The sequence below is a fragment of the Mirounga angustirostris genome, unplaced genomic scaffold (genome assembly GCF_029215605.1).
Source record: "Mirounga angustirostris isolate CCGP_5_RB_7025 unplaced genomic scaffold, mMirAng1.0.hap1 SCAF_16, whole genome shotgun sequence".
Taxonomy (NCBI): domain Eukaryota; kingdom Metazoa; phylum Chordata; class Mammalia; order Carnivora; family Phocidae; genus Mirounga; species Mirounga angustirostris.
In genome coordinates, this window is record NW_026991724.1 from 45,999,550 (window position 1) to 46,020,250 (window position 20,701).

Here is a 20,701-nt window from a genome sequence, read left to right on the forward strand (position 1 = left end):
AGCCTTGTCATTGGGGGAGGGGGCATGAGATATTCGCTCCAAGAAATGTCTGTGACAAAGTCTCAGCCTGTGTCCTTTATTTGCATTGATGCACCCCATCCAGTCACCTTCCTGAACCACCAAACCAGTCTCCTACCCAATTTGTCCTTTCTCCTTCACATCCTTTAGTCCCAAGCAGACCCTCCAGCTGAGTTTTATATATTCAGTCACTCAAGTACACTTACTAAACCCCCATCATATGCCAGGCCCTGTTCTTGGCACCGAGGGTAAAGTAGCGAACAGAACAGACAAAATCCTTTCCCACGAGCAGCTTATGAACTTTACAACGAAGGAGACAATAAATGACATGTTAGAAATGATATGCCCTATAGAGAAAAGTAAAGTGGAGATGGGGGATACAGTCATTTTTAGCCAGGGTCATCAGGGAGGCCTCACTGAGGAGCCGGCATTTGAATAAAGCCTTGAGGGAGGTGAGAGAGCCCTGTGGATGTCTGCAGGAAGAACATTCTAGGTAAAGGGGAACTGTCCATGCGAGGCCCTGAGGGAAGAGCATGTCTAGGTAAGTTTGAGGGACATCAAGGGAGTGAGTGTCTGGAGGGGAGGAAGCAGGGAGGAAGGTATTTAGGGGATGAGGGCAAAGAGATGACAAGGCAGATCTGTGGGTCCTTGAGAGCCATTGCATGGATTTTGCTGGTTACCCTGAGTGAGCTAGAGATACGGGAAGGTTCCAAGCGTGGGAGGGCTGTGACCTGACTCAGGTATTTACACATTACCTCTGGCTGCCTGTAGGGAACAGACACTGGGGGTGGGTGGCTGGGTAGGTCGCAGGGAGGAGGCTGCTGTGATGGTCCAGGGGGAGACAAGAGTACAGGAGATCAGGGTGAGAACAGTGGAGGCAGGGAGAAGTGAGCAAGATAATGGATCTACTTTGAAGGTAGAATCCACAGATTTTTTTTTTTTAAGATTTTATTTATTTGACAGAGAGAGAGACAGCTAGAGAGGGAACACAAGCAGGGGGAGTGGGAGAGGGAGAAGCAGGCTTCCCGCTGAGCAGGGAGCCTGATCCCAGGACCCTGAGATCATGACCTGAGCCGAAGACAGACGCTTAACGACTGAGCCACCCAGGCACCCCTAGAATCCACAAATTTAGATAAAGAGTTTACAAAGAAGAAAGAAATCAGGCTGGGATTCCAAGGTTTTGACTTGAGCAATTTTAATGTTTTATTAAGGTCAACAAATGGTCCCGAGTACCCAGCCTTGGGGAGGCAGCACTATGGAGGATTATTTTAACAACAGCAACCAAAACAGTAGCAGTACTAACAGCGGTAATAGGTTAAGTAATTAAAAGCATGGACTTTGGAATCAGATGTGAATTTGAGTCCTGGCACCACCACACATTCACTCTGACTTATCCTGTCTGAACCTCCGTTTCTCCTCCCTAAAACGGATCTAAGATACTTAGCCTAGTAGCACACACAAAATGCTCAATATATGTTATTAACTGAGTACCCCTATATGTCTACTAAACACTTACATATAGGACTCTCAACCTCACAGCTCTTAAAAAGTACGTTTTATCCCCATTATACAGATACGAAGCAATCTGGCAGGGACACAGAGGTGGTGAGTGGTGGAGTCAAGCCCTAACCCTTGTTTGCCTAACTCCCACGGTGCAATCTCTTCTTAATCACGACAGTGTATTGCACCTGCTCCCTCTCCAAGGCCTAGGGGGAAAGAGGGGTGAAGGCCCAACTGGTGCATTGCGATCGATCGATGGGGAAGACGGGTGTGTGTAAGGGGGCGAGCCGGGCTTCCTGAGGCCCTGACGTAATTCCAACCCTATGTTGGAAAGGAGGAAATAAGTTTCTGCATTTGGAGCGGAGCTGGGAGAACAACACTTGTCTAGGGTGCTTCAAGAGTAGAGGGCATCCGAGGGAGGCTGAGAAAAAGAAAACCCAGTTTCCAAGTCGCAACAGTAGCGACACCCGCTGGCCTGTCGCGACAGCCGGGATCCTGAATGCACGCGCCGGATTTACAGAGCCGGGGGTTTTCCCGGGTCCGGACGGGGTTACCCGAACCGCGGCGCTCTAGCTCTCCGCGCCGGAGGACCTGGGGGCGGGTTCTGCTGCCTCCTGCACCAATCGGGAAGCCGAAGGCCCTTAGGGGCTGATTGGTCGCAGCCGCCGCAGGGCGGGGACCGCGCACGCCGCTCCTGGGGCGGGGCCTCCCGCCGGCCGGCAGGGGGCGCGCGCCTGGAAAAGAGACGACGCTTTCATGGAGGGGGCCGCTGTGGCCCGGGACCTGCTGGCCTTGGGGTAAGGGGAAGGGGGTGTGGCTGGGGGAGGGGGTGGGGGTGCCGGAAGAGAGAGGTTTGCCCTCAGAAATTGCTATTGGCCTTCCCAACCCCCTCCCGCTGCCTCGGCCCCGCCACAGGTATGAGGGCTTCTCGGGGGCGCCGTCACTGGGCACCTCGTGTCCAGACTTCAGGGCGCTGTGCGCGCGGCTGGCGGCGGAGCTGGCGACTTTGGGCGCCCTGGAGCGGGAGCGAGGGGAGAGCGCGGAGGCGCTGAGAGCCGACGACGGTACGTGTGGGGCGGGCGGCCCGGAGGGGTGGGGCCGCGGGGGTCGCCGCCGCGCCCTGACTTCTCCGGCCTCCTGCAGGCCCCGGCGCCGAGGAGGAATTCCTGCGACAGTTGGCCGGCCTGCTGCAGGAGTTGCACTGCCCGGACCGCGCGCTCTGCGGCCGCGATGGCGCGGCGGCGCTGCGGGAGCCCGGCGCGTGCCTGCGCCTGCTGCGTGAGCCCGGGATGCGGAAGTGGGCGAGGCTACGGCCTCCAGAGGGGCGGGCTCAGCATATTCAAGTGGAGCCAGGGTTCGCCCCCCGGGGGGCGTGGTCAGAATTGAGGCGCGCGAGAGGGTTCGAGGTGGGTGGGGTTCGAATTTTGACGGAGTGTCTTGAAGTGCAAGTGGGTTGGATGTGATGTAGCCGGCCAGGTGGTCCCGATTAGGCGGGGTTCGAAGTCCGAGCAGGGGACTGGGTCTCGAAGTGGGTGGAGCTTATTCTGGAGGTAGAGCCAGGGTTCTAGGTGGGCGGAACTAGAAGGCCGGAGTATTGGAAGCCTGGAGGTTTTGAAGCACATGGGGCTTTTTGACCCCGGTGGGTGGGGTGGTAGCCCTCCTTGGTTGCAACGCTCCCTTTCCCTTTTAGGCTTTCTCTGCTCGGAGCTCCAGGCTGCCCGCCTTCTCCGTTTGTACCACCGGCTGCATCCCAGCCCCGCCCCGCCCTGTGGAGAAGGGGCAGAGGGGGTAGCTGGCATGGTCCAGGAACTGGTCCTTACCCTCCAAGCTCTGGGGCTGCCCAGACCGACGCCTGGCACCGCCGCCAGCCGGCTGCTGTGGGAGTTGCATGACAAGGTAGAGAGCTGGCGTCCTTTCAGCACCGGGGCCACCCCACTTTCCTTGTAGGGGGAGAGTCCTTTCTCCAAAAGCGGTCTGGCCCGAGTGCCCGGGGATGTTTTCCTAGAGCTGTGGCCACCATTCTTGATTCCGAGGCCTGGGTCCCCTGGGCCATGGGGGAACTGGAATCCACGGAGAGTACATCTGGTTTCTGCCCGGTCAACCTCAGACTCCCTTCTCCCATCAGATCGCTGAGCTGCTGCCTTCCCTGCCCCCAGGGTTCCTGCAGCCCCTCCTCACCCTCCCGCTGGACGCACCCAGATGGGTAAGACTATGTATGGCTGTATGAGAACAGCATCCTCCCCAGAGATGGGAGTGAGGGGAACCCCTGGCATGACTGAGACCTTTTCCCCAGGAGGCATTGGACTCTCTGTGCCAAAGGCTGGGAGATCAGTATTGCTGCTGCCGCTGCCTGCTCCTGAAACGCCTGGACCTCACAACATCTTCTTTCTACTGGAGTGATCGGGCAGAGGTGTGGGAAAAGGACTTGGGCAGGAGCAGGGAGGCCCAGTTGTGGGGGCTACCACTACAGGAAGGAACAACAAGGGCAAGGAATATGACCTTATAGCAGGTTCTTGGAATCTTGTAAGGCTTGGGGCTCTAGAATTTCAGGGCCTCGAGGGCATTCTAGAATCTAGAGGTCCAGAGCATTCTAGAATTCCTAGCTCTGAGCTGGGAGTATCTCCAGAGCTGTAGCTCTTATTTAGAGATGCGGGACGTGAGGCCCTCAGTGGAGAGAGAGATGCTTCCAAGAGGACAGATCCCACCTGGAGGGCTCTTGGCCACCTTCTCCATGCCCCTCTCCCCAGGCCCAAGGAGAAGCCATGAAGGCAGTGCTGATCCCACTTCGAGAGGCTCTGACCCCAGAATCAGATGTCTCTGTTGCACACGTCCTGGCTGCCCGAGCAGACCTGTCTCATCTTGTCCCAGCCACCAGCAAGGCTGCCCGCCGAGGGACCTGCTGTGCCATCAACAAGGTGGGCGCCTGGGAGTGGGGAAGGGCCCCTACATCCTTGGCCTTCAAACTTGGCTCTCTGGTCCCCTTGTTCATTTCTCTTCCCTGACGCGCAAGTCTGATCAACTCTCAGGTGCTTATGGGCAACGTGCCAGACCGGGGGGGCCGTCCAAATGAGCTGGAGGCTCCCATGCCCAGCTGGCAGAGCAGAAGAGAGGATGGAGGTGGGCAGAAGGCAGGCCGCCAGAACTGGGGTCGCAAGAAGAAGAAGAAGTAAAGGGGGACTGGTGGTTCGGGGGGGGGTCCTCTGTGACATGCCAATGCCATTGGTAATTGGTGGGGAGTCACTTTGAGCTTCTCTTGGTATCTGGCTCCCAGGCCCCACATCCCCTGCTCCTAAGGTCCCAAATGTCCTCCCCCTATCCACCACTCAACAACAAGGACCATGTTCTCTGGAAAATAAATTTAATTTATAACAGCTATAGGACCTATCTCTGGGGGGTCAGGGGTGCTCAGGTTTGCGGAGGGGTAAGGGTGTCTTTGTCCCCTGGGTCTCAACAGACCCCTGTTGCTCTGACCCTCATAGTCCTCTGCTCTTTAGCAACACATCTTTCCCTTCCTGTGGGCACAGGGAAGAAGACATGTAGGCATTGGACAAAGAGTTCTCAGGTACCCACCATGTGCTAGCCCTGTTCTTGGCACTAGGGATACAGCAGTGAAAAAACATAGGTCATAAAACCCCTGCTCTTCTGGAGTTGACAATTTCTGGTGAAGAGGAGCAGACATTCAACAAGATAAATAGGTAAAAAGTATAGTTTGTTCGATGGGTAAATGACTTTGGAGAAAAACAAGGTAGGAGCAGGACTGGGGGGTGGATTGCAACTTTGAGTATGGTCAGAGGGGCCTCCCTGAGAAGGCGACATTAGACCTAAGTCCCAAAGAGGGAGCCATGTGGGCCTCTGGAAGAGCATTCTGGGCAGAGGGAACTGCCAGTGCAAAGGCCCTGAGGTAGGAGTATTTTTGGCATGTTCAGGGACCATAGAGGCCAGTGTAGCTGAAGCAGGATGAGTAAGGGGGTGAGTGGTGGTAGGTGAGGTCAGAGAGGTGATGGAAACAGATTGTGGGAGGTGGGCCGCAGTGAGGACTCTGGCTTTTCCCCTGGGTGAGAGGGAGGCATGGAAGGGCTCTGAGCAGGGGAGAGACTCAGGTGTTCACAGGCTCCCTGTTCCACCCCTACTCTAGCCTTCTGTCCTGTCTCTGGAACCCCAGAGTTAGGAATATAAGTGCCCAGCCTATCCCCTCCCCGGCCTGTCCCGTGCTGTCAGTGTAGCGTACCGGTAAGGAGCTTCCATTTTAGAGGCAGACAGAAGGCCTTGGACTTGAGTCCTGCCTCCAACACTTAGGGGCTCTGCCACCTTGGAGAGCAGCTTAACCTCCCTGGGCCTCAGCTTCCTTGTCTGTAAAATGGAGATGTAAGGAGTTGGTGGGATGATACTTAAGTCTAGGCGTATCCAACACGAAACCGCACAGATACGAAGTTCGGGGAAATGGGAGTACAGGTTGTGGCCACTCTGAGGCAAAGGAAGAAAATAACTTTCCGAGTAAGAGATGATGAACTCTTCACTGAAGGCGGTGTGGATGGGAAGGCAGAGGTGCCTTTGGGGGTCCTGCTGGAGGCCGAATAACAGGACTTGGGACTGACTCTGGGGGAGGTGAGAGACAACAGACCAAGCGGGGTCTAAGAATTCAGCTTGGAGGACTGGGCGGGCGGTGAGGCCGTCTTTGGGAGGGGCACCTGGAAGGAGGAAGACACTGGGTCACGTGGGGAGGATGTGGTGTCTAGGAGTCCGGGCACTGCCCCACCCAGACTATGTTCAGTAGATGAATGAAAATTCCTCTGGACGTTCTGGTTTTTTAATTCAATCCAAAGGTCTCTACCTTTGAACAGTAAAATTTACTCCACTGACACCAATTATAGCTCCTGATGTATTTGGCCTTGTCCTTGCCATTTTCTTCTTTTTCCTTTTTTCTCCTTAAAATCCTTTTTCTGTTCTACTATTGGCTACCCCCCTTCCCACTCCAATGTATTGAAAATTTTATTTTTCTATCAATGTTACAAATTAACCAGGGTCTGTACCCTCCTGTCCACACAATTGAGGACTCTTGCACCTTTTTACTTTCCTATGCTTCCCCAAATCTGCCTGGGTTCCCCCAAGCAAATGGCCTGGTCTCCCCTGTATCCAGTTGATGGTGGGGGGCAGTTCTCCTTACCGTCTCTGGTTCCCAGGAAGGGTGTGGGGGCTCTGTCTGGGTCCAAGCATGGCAAAGGTGGTACCCTGTCTCAGGTTCCAGGGATAGTGTGTAGGAGAGATTGTCTTCCAAGCCTGTTTGTGGGGTGATAGATGAGAGGGGTGTGGGTATGATGGGAAGGGCCTCATGACCTTGGACTTAAATACCCAACCATCAGGCCCCCTTCCCAGGACTGCCACACCCTGGGTCTTACCACAGCTGGCGTGGGGAACCGGTGTGGGTGGGACGGGGGCTCCAGGGGGGCTCATGTCGCCCTTGGCCCCTGGCCTCTTCTTACACTCCACCTTCACACGGTCCCTACAGTGTTTGTGGCAACACAGCCCACAATCTGGGGGAAGGTCAGCAGTTAGTGGTCAGAGGCCCAGCCTGCGCACCCCTTCATCCAGCCTGTACGTGCTGGACTCCCTCCCCACCACTGAGGCCTCACTCACCCCGACAGCGGTAGCCTTGCTTGGTGACGCCCCAGAGCTGGGAAGAGAAAGCAGAATTGGTGACGTAGGCTAGGAGAGAGAGGGCTGTGGATGAGGCTGGGGTTGGTCTCCAGGAGTGTAGAAACCATCTGGTTTGGGAAATTTTCAAGGCTGGAGGCTTAAGTGGGGACTAAAGGAACTTGGGGTTATTGTAAGTTTGGGGAGTCATCTAGGATATTAGATAAAATCTGGAATTAATGAACTATAAATTCTGTGGGCAGGGATAGTCTCTGTTGTGTCTTCTGCTGTGCGCGCCTCTCCCCAGCCCTCAAGTCTAGAGCAACCTGGCATTGGAGGTATTCTGTGAATAGGACGTGAGTGAAAAAGTGGGTTTGGGAAGTGGTCCAAGGTTCGTGAATTAGTCTTGGTTTGGAGATTGAGAGATCTGTCCGTTATCCAGAGTTTGAGGATGCCTTGAATTTGAAAATTATCCAGGGTTTGAATGATCTGGAGTCTAAAGACTTGGAAATGGATTCTGTTTAGAGATAATCCACCCAGGTTTGTAGATTAGGGTTTTAGGTATCCATAGTTTGGCAGTGATCCAGGATGGAGATCATCTGGGATTTGGGTACTATCTAGATTTGGGGTATATCCAGTGTTTAGGGTTTATATGGGATGTGGGGATTATTTGAGACTAGGGGATTTTCTGGAATTTGGTGATCATCTGGGGCTTGGGGACTGGGAGCCCTCCAGGGCAGGGCTGGCCTTCTCAACCCAGGCTGTGAGGAGTCAGGACCCGGGACTCTCCAGGGGAGATGGGCCCTGACAGAGGGGCAGGGTGCTCACAAAACCACTGCAGCTATCACAGAAGGTGGGCTTGCGGAAGGTGACCTCCTGGAAGTTGTGCAGGAAGGCCAGGCCCAGCTTGGAGCAGATGGCACTGGCCCGGAGCAGGTAGCCTGTCAGCTCTTCTCGGCTGTAGGAGCCATTCCTAGGGGCAGAGATTTCACCTTAGTGGGAATGGCCCCTTTCTCCCAGGAGTCCCGGCAGCCCCAGCATCCTCCCATCCTCATCTTTGGGGGACCTAGAAGTCAGGAGTACTTACCCCTGGCGGGGGGGTGGGTGAAGCCCATGGCAGGCGAAGGGGAAGTTGCCTGAGAGTCGCTCAAAGTCCTCCTGAGAGATGGTTCCTTGGCCTTCAGGGTCATAATTCTTGAACACAGACTTCAGAGGAGTATGGGAAGGAGACAGTAAGGCCAAACCATGATCGTCAAGGTCTTAGATCTCCTCTGGGTCAGGACTGTACCGGTGGCCAGGCCATGGTCCCCTCCTTACCTCCACCAGCTGCTCCACGTGCCGACCCAGGGTGGCCCTGTCGGGCTTGGGTGTCACGCCAGGAGCCCACTCCACCACCAGGGGCGCTTTGAAGGGGGAGGGTGGCTGGGGCAGGGACAGAGGGGCGCAGTTAGTACATGGGCTTGGGCTGGTGGGCAGGGGTCAGGGGTCAGTTCTCACCAGACTCTTGGGACAGCGGGGCTCGCGGGCGTAAGAAAGCTCATAGATCTCATCCTCCGTGTAGAAGAGATCCAGGGAAAGCTGGGGGATGGGGGGGGAGGGCGTTACAGATTCTCATCTCCATCCTCCTACCTATAGCCTGCACCCTGCCTGGATCCCCACTTTCATCCTCTTCCCAAAGCCCTTCTTCTCTGGGAACTCCTAGGCTCCTCTCTCCCACCGAGCCACCATTCCGTCTCAACACCCCCGTTCCCTAGTCCAGAAATGCCATCTTCTCACTGAGGCTTTTTTTGGGTCCTATTTAAAATTGTAAACCCCTATTACTTTCTTTGCTGGTTTCTACTTTAGTTTTCACTATTAGCACTTATCCTCCGAAAGACCATATGATTTATTCATTTACTTTGTTTTATTGGCTGTCTCCCCTACTGGGAAGTCAGCCCCACAAGAACAGCAGTTTTTTTTTTCCTGACGTGCTGACTGCTGTGAGCCTAAGTGCCTAAAGTAGTGTCTGGCTCACAGCGGGTGCTCGATAAATATTTGGGCTCGATGGCCTTCTAGAATCAGCAAAGCACAGAGCCTTGGGCACCAATCATCTTAGGGCAAGGCCAGCTTCACAGGCAGGCCCCACACTTGGAAGGGACCCACTTCATTTAATGCCCTGCTGTCACCGTCTTGAAATTATGAAGAATTTTGAACAAGGAGCCCCACATTTTCATTTTGCACGGGGCACTGCGAATTATGTAGCTGGTCCTGTCTTGGGGTCCGAAAATCAGTCTTAGACTCCATGGCCTTTAGAATCCCAGTCTCTCTCAATTTCTAGCTCCAAGGGCAGGGCAGGAGGATACATATATAAAATTATATTATAAACAGCATACAGCCAGAACCCCACACTCCCAGTGTGAGGACGTAGTGTGGTGGTTAACATGTTAACACACAGGTTCTGAGGCTGGCCTGCTTGGGTTCAAATCTGGGCTTTACTGCCGTGGGACAGCAGACCAGTGACTTCACCTTGTGGGCCTCAGTTTCGCAATCTGTAGAATGGGCACGACAAGGTTGCGGATCCTCCCCGCACCCAGGACCCCAAATCTCTACAGCCTGCAGGTTCAGTCCCCGCGCACCCCGCACCCCGGGCAGGGCGGCTCACCGTGAGCAGGTGCAGCAGGTCCTCGCTGGCGCTGCACGGCGGGTGCTGCCTCTGGAGGGCCGCCAGCTCCTGCAGCCGCAGGTAGAGGCTGTTGAGTTTGGATAGGTGCAGGCGGCCGTCAGGCAACCTGTCGGGCTGTGCCTCGTGCAGGGACACCAGGTCTTTGAGGTGGACGCCCAGTACGGGCAGCCGGAAGCCCGTGCAGTCAGCCCAGGTGCGGCGGTAGCACGCGTAGTTGTTGTGGGCAGCAAGCAGCTCAGACAGCTCTAGCAGGGCCTGTGCGCGAGGGCGTATCATGGGGGGTGGGGCATGGGATGGGGGAGGCCAGGTCTGCTCCCTTAGCCCCCTGGAGGGGGTATCCTGGCAGCCTCCCGTTTGGGTTCCGGACTCCCAGGGGCCCAGTGGCATTTGGGACATCGACCTAAGCCCCTCTGTGTCCCACATTGGCCTCAGCATCCCCCCCAAACTGCTCTTCCTTTTGGGTCCCCATCTCAGGAAAGCTCCATATCCCCCATTCCCCAGGCTAGAGGGATTTTTTTTTCCAAAACTGAAATCTGATTATGGGTGCTGTCATCATTACCAAACCTTTCCTAGCTCCCCATTGCCCTCTGGATAAAGCCCAGACACCTTAGTTCGGCCTGCAAGTCTCAACAGGATCTTCCCCTGGGCATCTCCAGCCTTATTTCCAGCCAGATTCTGACTTCACACACTAGACGCATGAATAACTCACTCTCCTCATACACTTCCCGGGACAGTCCTAACCTATGCTCTTCCCATGGGTGGCCTAAATTTGGTGTCCTTAGGGGCGTCATTTCAGTCCCCACCTGGTTCTCTGCTACCATCTCTCTCATCTGTCTCCCTCCAGTCCTGCTCAGGACTGGAAACAGAGAGGGCAGAGGGGTCAGCATGTTGCGTGCATGGTTGAAGAGGCAGGAAGAAAGGCAGAGGAGGACAGTCGGGGGTTCTCTCCCATTTGGAGGAGCAAGGTCTCCAGGTGGCTCCAGGGCCCCTGGGTAGGAATGGAGGGGATGGGGAAAAAGTGTGGTGGTTCAGGATGACTGATGGCTGGAACTTTGGGGAGAATAGTGGGGGCTCACCTTGGTGCTGTCAGGGCTCAGGTGGGCGTGGGAGTCCTTGAGTCTGGAGATGGCACTGTGACACAGGCCCCCCGTGACGGCCATCAGTGTGTTGAAATTCTGTAGCTGGTGGAGCCTCTAGGAAGGGAGGGCGATACACAGATAAATGGTGGTTATCACATGCAGGATAGGCAAAGTGGGGGTCCCCATGACTGCATCCCAGTTGAATGGGGGTGTCAGGCATGTGGGTATGGGCCACTGTGAGCATCAGGTGAGCGGTGTCAGGCAGGAGTGGGCCACAAGGAGGTATATGGGCATTACATGGGGGGGGTCAGGCAGGTGATAGACTGATGTGAGGTCAGAAAGAAGGTGGGGGCGTAGTCAGGCGAGTGTGAGGAGTTAGACAGGTTTGGGGACTAGATAGGTGTGGGGGATTCAGACAGATGTCAGGTGACAGGCACCTGGGGTCAGACTGCTCTGAGAGTCAGGTGAGCCCGGGCTCTGGGCCGGAGTTAGGAGCCGGGTAGAGGTGAATGGGGCCAGAGGGAAATGGAAGGGTTGGCAGGACAAGAGAGACAAGTGTGGAGTCAGCAGGGCACTGGGGACAACTGCCTCATCCTCCCCTTTTTCAAGTTTGCCGGGCAGAGGTTGCTTTGGGGGGGGTGGGGGGGGGGTGGGGGTGGAGCCGGAAAGGAATGGAAGACACTCTGACCGGGAGACCCCGGGGCAGACACTGGAACCTCTAAGTCCGCGGGGGCGGCACAGGCTACGAGAGGAAGGGCGTGGCCTGCGAGGAAGTACGCAAAGGGGCGTGGCCACGGTGGGGGAGGGAGGCTTCCCTTTTCTCCAGAAAGGAGGGAAGGTATCTATTTAGGGAAGGGGAAGAGAGAGGTTGTGACACAGTGGGGCTGGGCCAAGGAGAGACCTGACGTGATGGGGAGGGAGGCATGCAGTCTGTCCTGAAGGGACGGCTGGGGCCTAGAGACTGAGGTGGAGGGTGATGCAAACGTAGGGCCCTGCCAGAGAGGCCTTCGCCGCCCTGTGGACAGAATATTCGGGCTTAGGGCTTGGGAGACGGGTCAAGGGGGGACGTCGTCAACAGCTACGTCTAGGACCAACTGGAGGGCAGGGCGGGTTCGGCGTGGTAGTATCAAGGCCAAAGAAGAAGTGCAGTCGCAGTCCCGGGTTAGAACCTCTGGACCAGGACCTCGGGGGCGGAGTCGGGGGGGGCGTGATGCGAAGGGGGCGGGGCCAGGGTGTGGATGACGTCACCGCCCGGGCTGGTCAGCTGTGGCGAGGGCCTGGCAGCTGGACCGGGTTGGGGGTGGGGGTCAGATAGCTGCACGCGTCGGTTCCCTCAGCCCCTCCGGGCGGGCCTCACCTGTGCCACCTGGATGAACTTGTCCAGCACCTGCGCGCGCTGTGCCGGCCCGGGACGGCTCAGCACCATGACCTGCACCCAGCGGGACACACTGTTGCTGAGCCCTACGGATCCCTCCAGGGCCGGGCAGCCCCGCACGGAGCCCTGCAAAACGTAGCCCCGCAGGTCCTGGGGCTGGGGGTGAGGTGGGCGTCAGGGTGGGCAGTGGCACGTCTGCCTTGCCCTCACACGCCCATCCCCCTAGCAGTTGTGACCTCTGAGGCCCTAGTCTGGCTGTCATATGTCTTTGACGTCACCGTGGCCCTCTCCCTCTGAAGAGAAATATTTAAATAAAGTCAGGCACTGTTCTGAGCCCTCTGTCATATTAACCAGTTTAATCCTCACATCAACTCTACCGAGTGAATACTAGACTATATTATTCGCATTTTAGAGATGAGGCCGTTGAGGCACAGAGAGGATAATTTGCCCAGGGTCACACAGGTGTGAACCCAGTCTATTGCTCATAACTATATACCTGACTGGTATACAGTCAGCAAAAGGAAGGATGGCAAAGAAGGCATGAAAGCACTTTCTCTTTGTTCTGCTCAAGGAGTCAACATTCCACATCCACACGTACTGCACCCTGTGTGTGTGTGTGTGAACAATCAGGAAATTGTCACACTAAGGAACCGGATCACTGCCTTCCCTTGAAGTGGTGGTGGCAATAGCTAATACTTATATATCGGTTGAAGCATATGAAATTATCATTTGGGTAGGTAAAATATGGCAAAATATGGCCATTTCAAATCCTTCTACCAGGTAGCATTCACTCTGGAGCAGACACTGAACCTATAAGGTAGGAAGTGTTAAATTCCCCTTTTTACAGATAATGGAACTGAGGCACAGTGAACTTAAATGCTTCTTGAATAAATGAATAATTAATAAAATATTTTGAGCACTTACTATGGGCCACTGTGACAAGCATTTCTTTTCTTTTTTTTTTTTTTTTTAAGATTTTATTTATTTATTTGAGAGAGAGAATGAGAGAGAGAGAGCAGGAGAGGGGGGAGGGTCAGAGGGAGAAGCAGGCTCCTCGCTGAGCAGGGAGCCCGATACGGGACTTGATCCCGGGACTCCAGGATCATGACCTGAGCCGAAGGCAGTCGCTTAACCAACTGAGCCACCCAGGCACCCAAGCATTTCTTTTTTTAAAGTAGGCTCCACACCCAATGTGGGGCTTGAACTCACGACCCTGATATCAAGACCTGAGATGAAGAGTCAGTCAGATGCTCAACTGACTGAGCCACCCATGCTCCCCCCGACAAGCATTTTTAAGTGGACATATTAATTTAATTCTCCCAACCATCTAATGAAGTATTATGACCTCCATTTTATAAATGAGAAATCTGAGTCCCAGAGAGGTTGAGAATCTAATTCAAAGTCACACAAATAAGGAAGGGCTGATGGATTTGAACCCAGGGGTTCTGTCCTCAGCCAGCTTAACTCATTTTCCCGAGCTTTCTAGCACCCATGTTGGAGAGTTTGAGATCCCTGCCTAATGTAGGGGTCGTCTGAGTCTTGCCAGGCTCCACCCCACTCCCAGCCATCCCCAGCTGGGGGAAGGGAGTCCTCACCGTGATGGCCTGGAAGGACCGGAACTCCAGATAAGTGAGATGCTGAGCCAGCTCCCCCGTCTCCAGGTGGTCGAAAAGCAAGGACACTTTGCGCTTTTTGCCTAGGCCTGGGCTGTTCATGGAGGGTGGGGGGCCAGGGCCACCCGGGCTCAGGCTGGGGGCAAAGAGGGGCAGGGTATTGGAGTGGTACAGGGTGGAGGATGTGGGGGTGAGGAGGGGGATGGCAGAATGGGGGTGGAGAGTGATTGACTCACAGGTTGGAGGAGTCTCCCAGGCTCCTCTGGGCAGAGTTGCCCTCCTGCTCCACAGTGGCCCAGAAGCGACCTATAACCTCTTCTAACTGAGGCTCTTGGTGTACCGTCTCAGGGTGTTGGGTCAGCCAGTATCTGAGGGTGGTTTAGAGATGGTGGGATGAGGCTGGGGGTGGGGAAGGTCTCTAAAAGGGGTCTCTTGGGCTGAGGAATCTCTAGGTACTGGACTAAGGGTCTCTGGAAGGTCAGGGTTGGAGAGGCACCAGCCTGGGGCTGTCTCTAGGAGTAAGAACTGGGGGCCTCAAACCACAGGCTGGGGAATCAATGGGAGATAAACTGGGGGGATCTCTTGGAGGTGGAATTGCTAGGAAGCAGGATAGTGGGGGGCGGGTCTCAAGAACTAAGCTGGGGCCTCTGAGGGGTGAGATGTTTGGGCAACAAGGTGAGGGGGATCTTAAAAGTAAGGCCAGGGCATGTGGGGGGTTGGGGGACCAGAGCTGGAGGTCTCTGAGCATCAGCTGTGAGAGTGTCTCTGAGATCTGGTCATGGATCTCTAAGAGGTAAGGGTTCAAAGGAGCAGAACTGGGAGGGTCCTGGGAACCAAACCAAGGCTGTCTCAGAAGTGGTATTTGGGGGAGCAGGGCTTGGTGGGCCCGTGAGGAATCAGTCTGGGGAATCTCTGGGAGGTGTTTTTTGGGGGTAGGGAATAGGATGGGGTTCTTGGGTCATGGGAGTAGAGGTCTGGGCCCAGCCCTACCTGACCAGGTGACAGATCTGCAGCCGCCTCTGCTCTTGTGTGTTCCCTGTGGCCTCCTGGTACTTGAGTTCTGGTCAAGGCTCTGATATCCAGCATCCCAGACCTGCCTGTTCACCCTGTCCCCATCTCCCAGACTCTCACGTCTCTGCCCTCTACCCTCCACCCCCTGCTCATGGCCCTGGGAGGATATAAGGTCAGCAGACGGGCAGCAAGGTGGGCAGAAGGCAGCACCCAGCTGTGCATGGCCAGTACCATGTTGAGAATGTGGTCCCCACGGCGCAGGCTGCCAGCTGAGTCTGGGGGGCGGGAGAAGGGGACTCTGTCGGAATGGCTCCTGGGCAAGAGACTGCACGGTCTCCAGAGCCCGTTGGATTGGCTGGTTCAAACTCCAGCTCTACCTGTTTCTCCCTGCATGAACTAGGGCAAGCAACTTGGCCTCCTGAGGGTGTCTCGGTTTCCTTGTCTGTACTGGGCATAGACCAGCACAGCACCTGGCAAGTCATGGTGTAGATGGAAATAGCATCAGACCTCCTCCCCCTCTGCATCTCAGGAAAAAGAAATGCACGTGTTTCTCTTATCCCGAATGTCGTGGTTGAGATTCATTCCACACACCCTTGCTACCGTTTTATACGCCCTCCCCCACCCCCAAACAGGCCTAGAAAGAGGTGGCTGCTTTACCACCTTAGGACTAGGGAGGCTGGTCAGGGAAAGGGACACTCACCGAAGGACTGAATGCATTTCTCCAGCAGTTCGTCTTCGCTGCAGCCGCCCTCGTTCAGCATGCCCAGAGCCATGGAAGCCATGACCTTGCTGATTTCCCGGGGGCTGGGGCACGTCTTGTGGCGCCGGGCCTGTCGGCGCCGGCCCTGGCCCCCTGTCTTTCCTGGGCATTCCTGGTGGGACTTCCTATGGGCACACCCCCAAGGGAATCATGGGAACCCCATCCTTCGGGCAGACCCCCAGAATTCTTCTTGACCCCCAAACCCCAAGGCATCAGTCATGGAAGAAAACCCCTGGAGTATTTCAGATCATGGGAACCTTCTCCTACAGGTAAACTCAAAGCGTTACTCCTGCCCCCTTCAGGAATCAGGGGAAAAGACTCTCAAGACCACCCTGAACCCCCAGAAAATCATGGAGAAGAAGACCCCCAGGATTACTGAGGACCCTCCAGGGAATCATAAGAACTCCTTCCTCCAGGCATTGACCCCAAATTCCCCTGCCTGTATAGTCCCAAGGCATTATGGAGACACTTTCTGTCGGCAGAACCCTGGGATGACTCTTGACCTCCCAGGGAATCAAGGGAGAAGACCACCTCCCCCACCCCTCCTACTCCTGCTCCCCCAGTCATGCCTGTCCTTCCCAGGTTCTGCCTTCAGAGAGATTCCTCAGAATTCCCCCTCTGTCCTCCAGTGCTGGTCCCTTCTCCCCCCAGCCCTCATGAAAGCAGCAGACCCCTGAGATTCCATCTGTCCCTCCTCCCTGAGCTGGACCCCCTACTACGGTGACAGGCCCCTCCCCCAAGCCAGTATTTTGGCAGGACCTGAGTCTTAGCCACCAGCCTGGGCCCCTAGGTTTGGAGAGAAGTTATGGGTGCACAGTGGCCTCACCAGGGCTCTTCAGAGCTGGGCAGGGTCCCTGGGGTGAGGCAGCTTCAAGGAAAGTTTAAAAATAACCCTCGCTCCGCCTTGTGCCTCCCTGAGGCTCGTGTTCCAATTGCGGAAAGAGGGTAATGGAGAGACAGGGATGGCGGAGGAAAAGAGAACCGAATCCAGGCTGAATGGGCTTGGCTTCCACAGGGGTAGACAAAATGGGATTAGAGAAATTTCTGTTGGCTGTGTGACTTTGTGCTAGTCACTTAATGTCTCTGGGCTTCAGTTTCCCCACATGAAAAATGAGAATCATCCTTGGACCTTCCCTAGGAATTTATTATGAACATTCAATGCCTTGCTCTTCAAAAGTGCTAAATAAGGGACTTAGTTTGGGGCGCCTGGGTGGCTCAGTTAAGCATCTGCCTTTGGGCTCAGGTCGTGATCTCAGGGCCCTGGGATCGAGCCCCGCATGGAGCCTGCTCAGTGAAGAGTCTGCTTCTCCCTCTCCTTCTGCCCCTTCACCCACTCGTGCACGCTCTCTCTCTCTGTCTCAAATGAATAAATAAAATCTTTAAAAAAAAAATAAGGGACTTAGTTTGCTCAGGCTGTTAAGTGGCCAGAGAAGGGAAAGTTGAACTTGAGATACAGAGAAAGTGATGGGGCAAACTAGAAGCCAGGCCTGGAGTACGGAGTGAAAGCAGAAGTGGGGAGACCCTCATCACAAGGGCACTGCCATGTCCTGGAGCATCCTAAGGATTCAGGGGATCAGTCCTGAGTGTTCTTGAGCTGGCATTTACTGAGTACTGAATATATGCTGGGCAGAGGCCTGAGTACCTGTCTAGTTCAGTGGTTCTCAAAGCATGGTCCAACTGGTATCACCAGCATCACCTGGAAACCCAATAGAAATACAAATTCTCAGGTCCCACCAGAGACCTACAGAATCAGAAACTTTGGAGGTGGGGCCCAGCCATCTGTGTGTGTGTGTTTTAAGATTTTTTACTTTTTTTTTTTAAAGATTTATTTATTTATTTATTTGAGAGAGAGAGTGAGAGAGAGAAAGAGCACAGAGGGGGGAGTGGGAGAGGGAGAAGCAGACTCCCCGCCGAGCAGGGAGCCCGATGCGGGACTCGATCCCGGGACTCCAGGATCATGACCTGAGCCGAAGGCAGTCGCTTAACCAACTGAGCCACCCAGGCGCCCTAAGATTTTTTACTTTTAAGTAATCTCTGTTCCCATCGTGGGGCTCGAACTCACAACCCTGAGATCAAGAGTCACCTGCTTCGGGGCGCCTGGGTGGCTCAGTTGGTTAAGCGACTGCCTTCGGCTCAGGTCATGATCCTGGAGTCCCGGGATCGAGTCCCGCATCGGGCTCCCTGCTCGGCGGGGAGTCTGCTTCTCCCTCTGACCCTCCCCCCTCTCATGTGCTCTCTCTCATTCTCTCTCTTTCAAATAAATAAATAAATAAATCTTTAAAAAAAAACAAAAAAGAGTCGCCTGCTCCACCTACTGAGCCAGCCAGGCGCCCCAACAATCTGGGTTTTACAAGCCCTCCAGGGGGTTCCGATGCATGCTCAAGCTTAAGAACCACTGGTCTAGACAGTCTCACTGAGGACTTCCCAGCCCCTCTGAGGAGGGACTATGATTATTCTATTAACAGAGGAAGAAACTGGGGCACGGAGCAATTAAGTGACTTACCTAAGGTCACACAGCCAGAAAAATGTGGCAGTCAGGCCTCCACCACTAAATTGCTGGGTATTATGGGGAGGGGACCCCTTTGCCTGTCAGAGACATGCCAGAGGAGGCTGGAGGAGCGACCCAGGTTAGGGACCCAGCCACCATCGCCCCGGTGAGGACAGGAAAGCAAGCTTGTCCAGGTCATGGGAAGCCTGTTCCAGAAGCTGCGAGGCCCTTACCTGTGGACCATCTGTTCTCCGTAGTGCCTGGAGCGGCCAGGAGGGGTTTAAGAAGCAGGAGGGCCTCCCTGCCCTGCGTCACACTCCCCTCCCCGGGGCAGGGCCCTGCAGGAGCCTGGAGTTTCCAGTCCAGGGGCAGGGGGCAGCAAGGGAGCAACCGTGATAGGACACCAGGAAGAGCCCAGGGAGGACAGAGACACCCAATCTAGGGAGCAAGGAGGAGTGGGGGTGGGGCAGAAGGGGATACAGAGCAGCTGAAACTCCAGAGACAGTGAGGACGAGCCCCAGATGCTCAAACACACAGCCCCGGCCCTAGCAGCTCTGGACTCCCTGAAGTCCTGTTCACTTGGAGACCCCTGCTCCTGCCCCTGGAGCCCGACCCTCTGCCAGCAGCCTTAGTACTCCCCAGCCTTCGCGCGCAGCCAGAGGCCCCCGGGCTTAGGGCGCTGCCGGTCTCCTTGGGGAGGGTCCTCTCACCTCTTGCTGTCTTTCCTGTTCATGTTTCCTGGTCGGGGGAGGGGGTCTTGCAAGAGTCTGGCTCAGTTCTTCCCCCCACCAAGTGCTCCAGCTTCTTAGCCCCTTGGGAGCTTGGGCCTCCTCGGTGCTTGGGAAGGAAAGAGGAACTGCCCCTCCCCACCCAGCCCCAGGCCAGGGGGAAGGAAGAGGCTGGGGAGAGACCAAAGGTCCCCCCTCCCCCACATGGGGATCCCTTCAGGCTGAGGTTTCCGGTGCTGCTGGCCCCCACCCCCAGTCGCCCAGCAGGCTCTCTCTCTATCTCCCCCATCTTTTGGTCTCTAGACCCGTGATTCTCCGTTCTGTCACTGCTGTACTTCAATGAGACTAGGTTTTGTGTGTTTTGTTTTTTTTAAATATGCCTATTATGACACATTTATGTAAAAACATGTACTCAGAAAGTCTATATTTCTCTAAGGATATATTCATGTATCTAATACACAAAGGTTTGAATGGAAAGTCACAAGACATAATACTTTGTATATTTCTTCTTATATTTCTTTTATTCCTGGTTTCATTTTAATAATACCATTTGTATCCCAGAAAACATTTTCACTTTATTATATTTGTTGTAACAAACCCTTACGTAGTGCTTACTGTGTACCACACAATGTTCTAAGAGCTTTTAAAATACTAACTCATTTCATCATCACACAATCTTAAAGACTGTTCTCTTATTATGAAAAACATCATAGATGGAGGGAAACCCTCTGGGGGCCCCTTCCCCCCTTAGGCAGGGGTGACCAATATCACATACTGTTGGGTTTCATTTGATCTGTAGGCTGTGCGTTTGTTTAGGTACATAAATACGTGCTCAAAGAAACGCAGACATTTCTTTTGAGTATGTGTGCTTTTTTTTCTTTTCCTTAAATGTGTCATGCTTGTCATTTGTAAGTTGATGACCAAAAACACAAATCCTAAGTGTTCAGGTTGACGAGTTGTGATAAACTGAGCGTATCTCCGTGACAGTGACAAAATCGAGAAACAACGTTTCCATCCTGCCCAAACTCCCCTGCACAAGCCCCATCCCAGTCCTGCCTCCCAAAAGTTGCCACTAGCCTGATTTCTAGCAGGGTAGTTTTGCCCAGGGTTTGAGTGGCTTATAAATGGAATAATTTATTGTGTCTTTTTCCCCTTAATAATCATGTTTTTGTGATTCTTGCATGTTATACTTGGTTGTTGTTATCCTTTCAGTTCCTGCACTGTGTGACTATTCCACACTTATTGAGCAATTTTCCTGTAATGGACAGGTGAGTTGCTTCCAGTGTGGGGCTATTGTGAAGAAGGCTGCCTGTGAACCTTCTAGCACCTGGTCTTTGGCTGAACGTTCAAGTGTGCAGTCCTGGGAGCACCTGGGTGGCTCAATCGTTAAGTGTCTGCCTTCGGCTCAGGTCATGATCCCAGGGTCCTGGGATCGAGCCCCGCATCGGGCTCCCTGCTCCGCGGGAAGCCTGCTTCTTTCTCCCTCTCCCACTCCCACTGCTTGTGTTCCCTCTCTTGCTGTGCCTCTGTCAAATAAATAAAATCTTAAAAAAAAAAAAAAAAAAAGGAAGTGTGCAGTCCTGTAGATAGATACCCAGGAGTGGAATAAATGGGTCATAGTAATTAATATGCTTCTGCCAAACCTAAGGTGTTAGTCAATTCAACCCGAGCTCTCGTAGAAGTATATTTTTACTCCTTTCTTCTTTTCACTAAAAGAAGTCACCATGGATTTTTTTTTTTTCCACGCCGGAACATTTAGACAAGCACAGAGCTCATGCTGTTTAACTGTTCCATGACATGACCTACTGTATAGTCTCAGGCCCTCTCTCTCTCTTC

The 20,701-nt window shown here is 54.3% G+C and overlaps 2 protein-coding genes across 11 annotated transcripts; one reads left to right on the forward strand and one right to left on the reverse strand.

The window, feature by feature from the left end:
* Positions 1-2,136: 2,136 nt before the first annotated feature.
* On the forward strand, positions 2,137-20,421 carry FAM98C (family with sequence similarity 98 member C). Of its 8 annotated transcripts, none has more exons than XM_064581988.1 (8): positions 2,137-2,315; positions 2,434-2,582; positions 2,662-2,796; positions 3,209-3,414; positions 3,644-3,721; positions 3,812-3,928; positions 4,266-4,433; positions 20,134-20,421. In XM_064581988.1, exons 1-8 carry the CDS (start codon positions 2,275-2,277, stop codon positions 20,404-20,406), a joined length of 1,167 nt encoding a protein of 388 aa, XP_064438058.1. In that variant the 5' UTR covers positions 2,137-2,274; the 3' UTR covers positions 20,407-20,421. The 8 variants fall into 8 exon arrangements, with proteins under 8 accessions (XP_064438058.1, XP_045747398.1, XP_045747397.1 ...); XM_045891442.3 differs by having other exon boundaries at positions 20,078-20,181; XM_045891441.3 differs by lacking the exon at positions 20,134-20,421 and adding an exon at positions 4,545-4,889.
* Positions 5,197-18,976, reverse strand: RASGRP4 (RAS guanyl releasing protein 4). 3 transcript variants are annotated; one of them, XM_064581986.1, is made up of 17 exons: positions 18,848-18,976; positions 15,590-15,774; positions 15,046-15,164; positions 14,869-14,930; positions 14,115-14,246; positions 13,861-14,014; positions 12,248-12,421; positions 10,888-11,004; positions 9,791-10,066; positions 8,647-8,727; positions 8,467-8,571; positions 8,237-8,355; positions 7,978-8,122; positions 7,153-7,189; positions 6,915-7,049; positions 6,683-6,795; positions 5,197-6,206 (listed from the first exon to the last, which is right to left on the reverse strand). In XM_064581986.1, the coding sequence occupies exons 1-17, from the start codon at positions 18,868-18,870 to the stop codon at positions 6,150-6,152; spliced, it is 2,034 nt and encodes a 677-aa protein (XP_064438056.1). In that variant the 5' UTR covers positions 18,871-18,976; the 3' UTR covers positions 5,197-6,149. The 3 variants fall into 3 exon arrangements, with proteins under 3 accessions (XP_064438056.1, XP_064438055.1, XP_064438054.1); XM_064581985.1 differs by lacking the exons at positions 5,197-6,206; positions 14,869-14,930; positions 15,046-15,164 and adding an exon at positions 18,371-18,575 and having other exon boundaries at positions 6,230-6,795; positions 18,848-18,943; XM_064581984.1 differs by lacking the exons at positions 5,197-6,206; positions 14,869-14,930; positions 15,046-15,164; positions 18,848-18,976 and having other exon boundaries at positions 6,287-6,795; positions 15,590-15,964.
* Positions 20,422-20,701: the final 280 nt, after the last annotated feature.

What these genes read in the sequence shown, in the direction of transcription:
- FAM98C (XM_064581987.1), top strand. Translation starts at nt 2,275, where the DNA reads ATGGAGGGGGCCGCTGTGGCCCGGGACCTGCTGGCCTTGGG. An exon ending in GGCGCTGAGAGCCGACGACG is followed by an intron (nt 2,583 to 2,661) that starts GTACGTGTGGGG and finishes GGCCTCCTGCAG; the next exon opens with GCCCCGGCGCCGAGGAGGAA. An exon ending in ACTGGAGTGATCGGGCAGAG is followed by an intron (nt 3,929 to 4,265) that starts GTGTGGGAAAAG and finishes CCCTCTCCCCAG; the next exon opens with GCCCAAGGAGAAGCCATGAA.
- RASGRP4 (XM_064581986.1), bottom strand. Translation starts at nt 18,870, where the DNA reads ATGAACAGGAAAGACAGCAAGAG. An exon ending in CTGGGAGACTCCTCCAACCT is followed by an intron (nt 14,015 to 14,114) that starts GTGAGTCAATCA and finishes CTTTGCCCCCAG; the next exon opens with CCTGAGCCCGGGTGGCCCTG. An exon ending in GGTCCTTCCAGGCCATCACG is followed by an intron (nt 12,422 to 13,860) that starts GTGAGGACTCCC and finishes CCTCACCCCCAG; the next exon opens with CCCCAGGACCTGCGGGGCTA.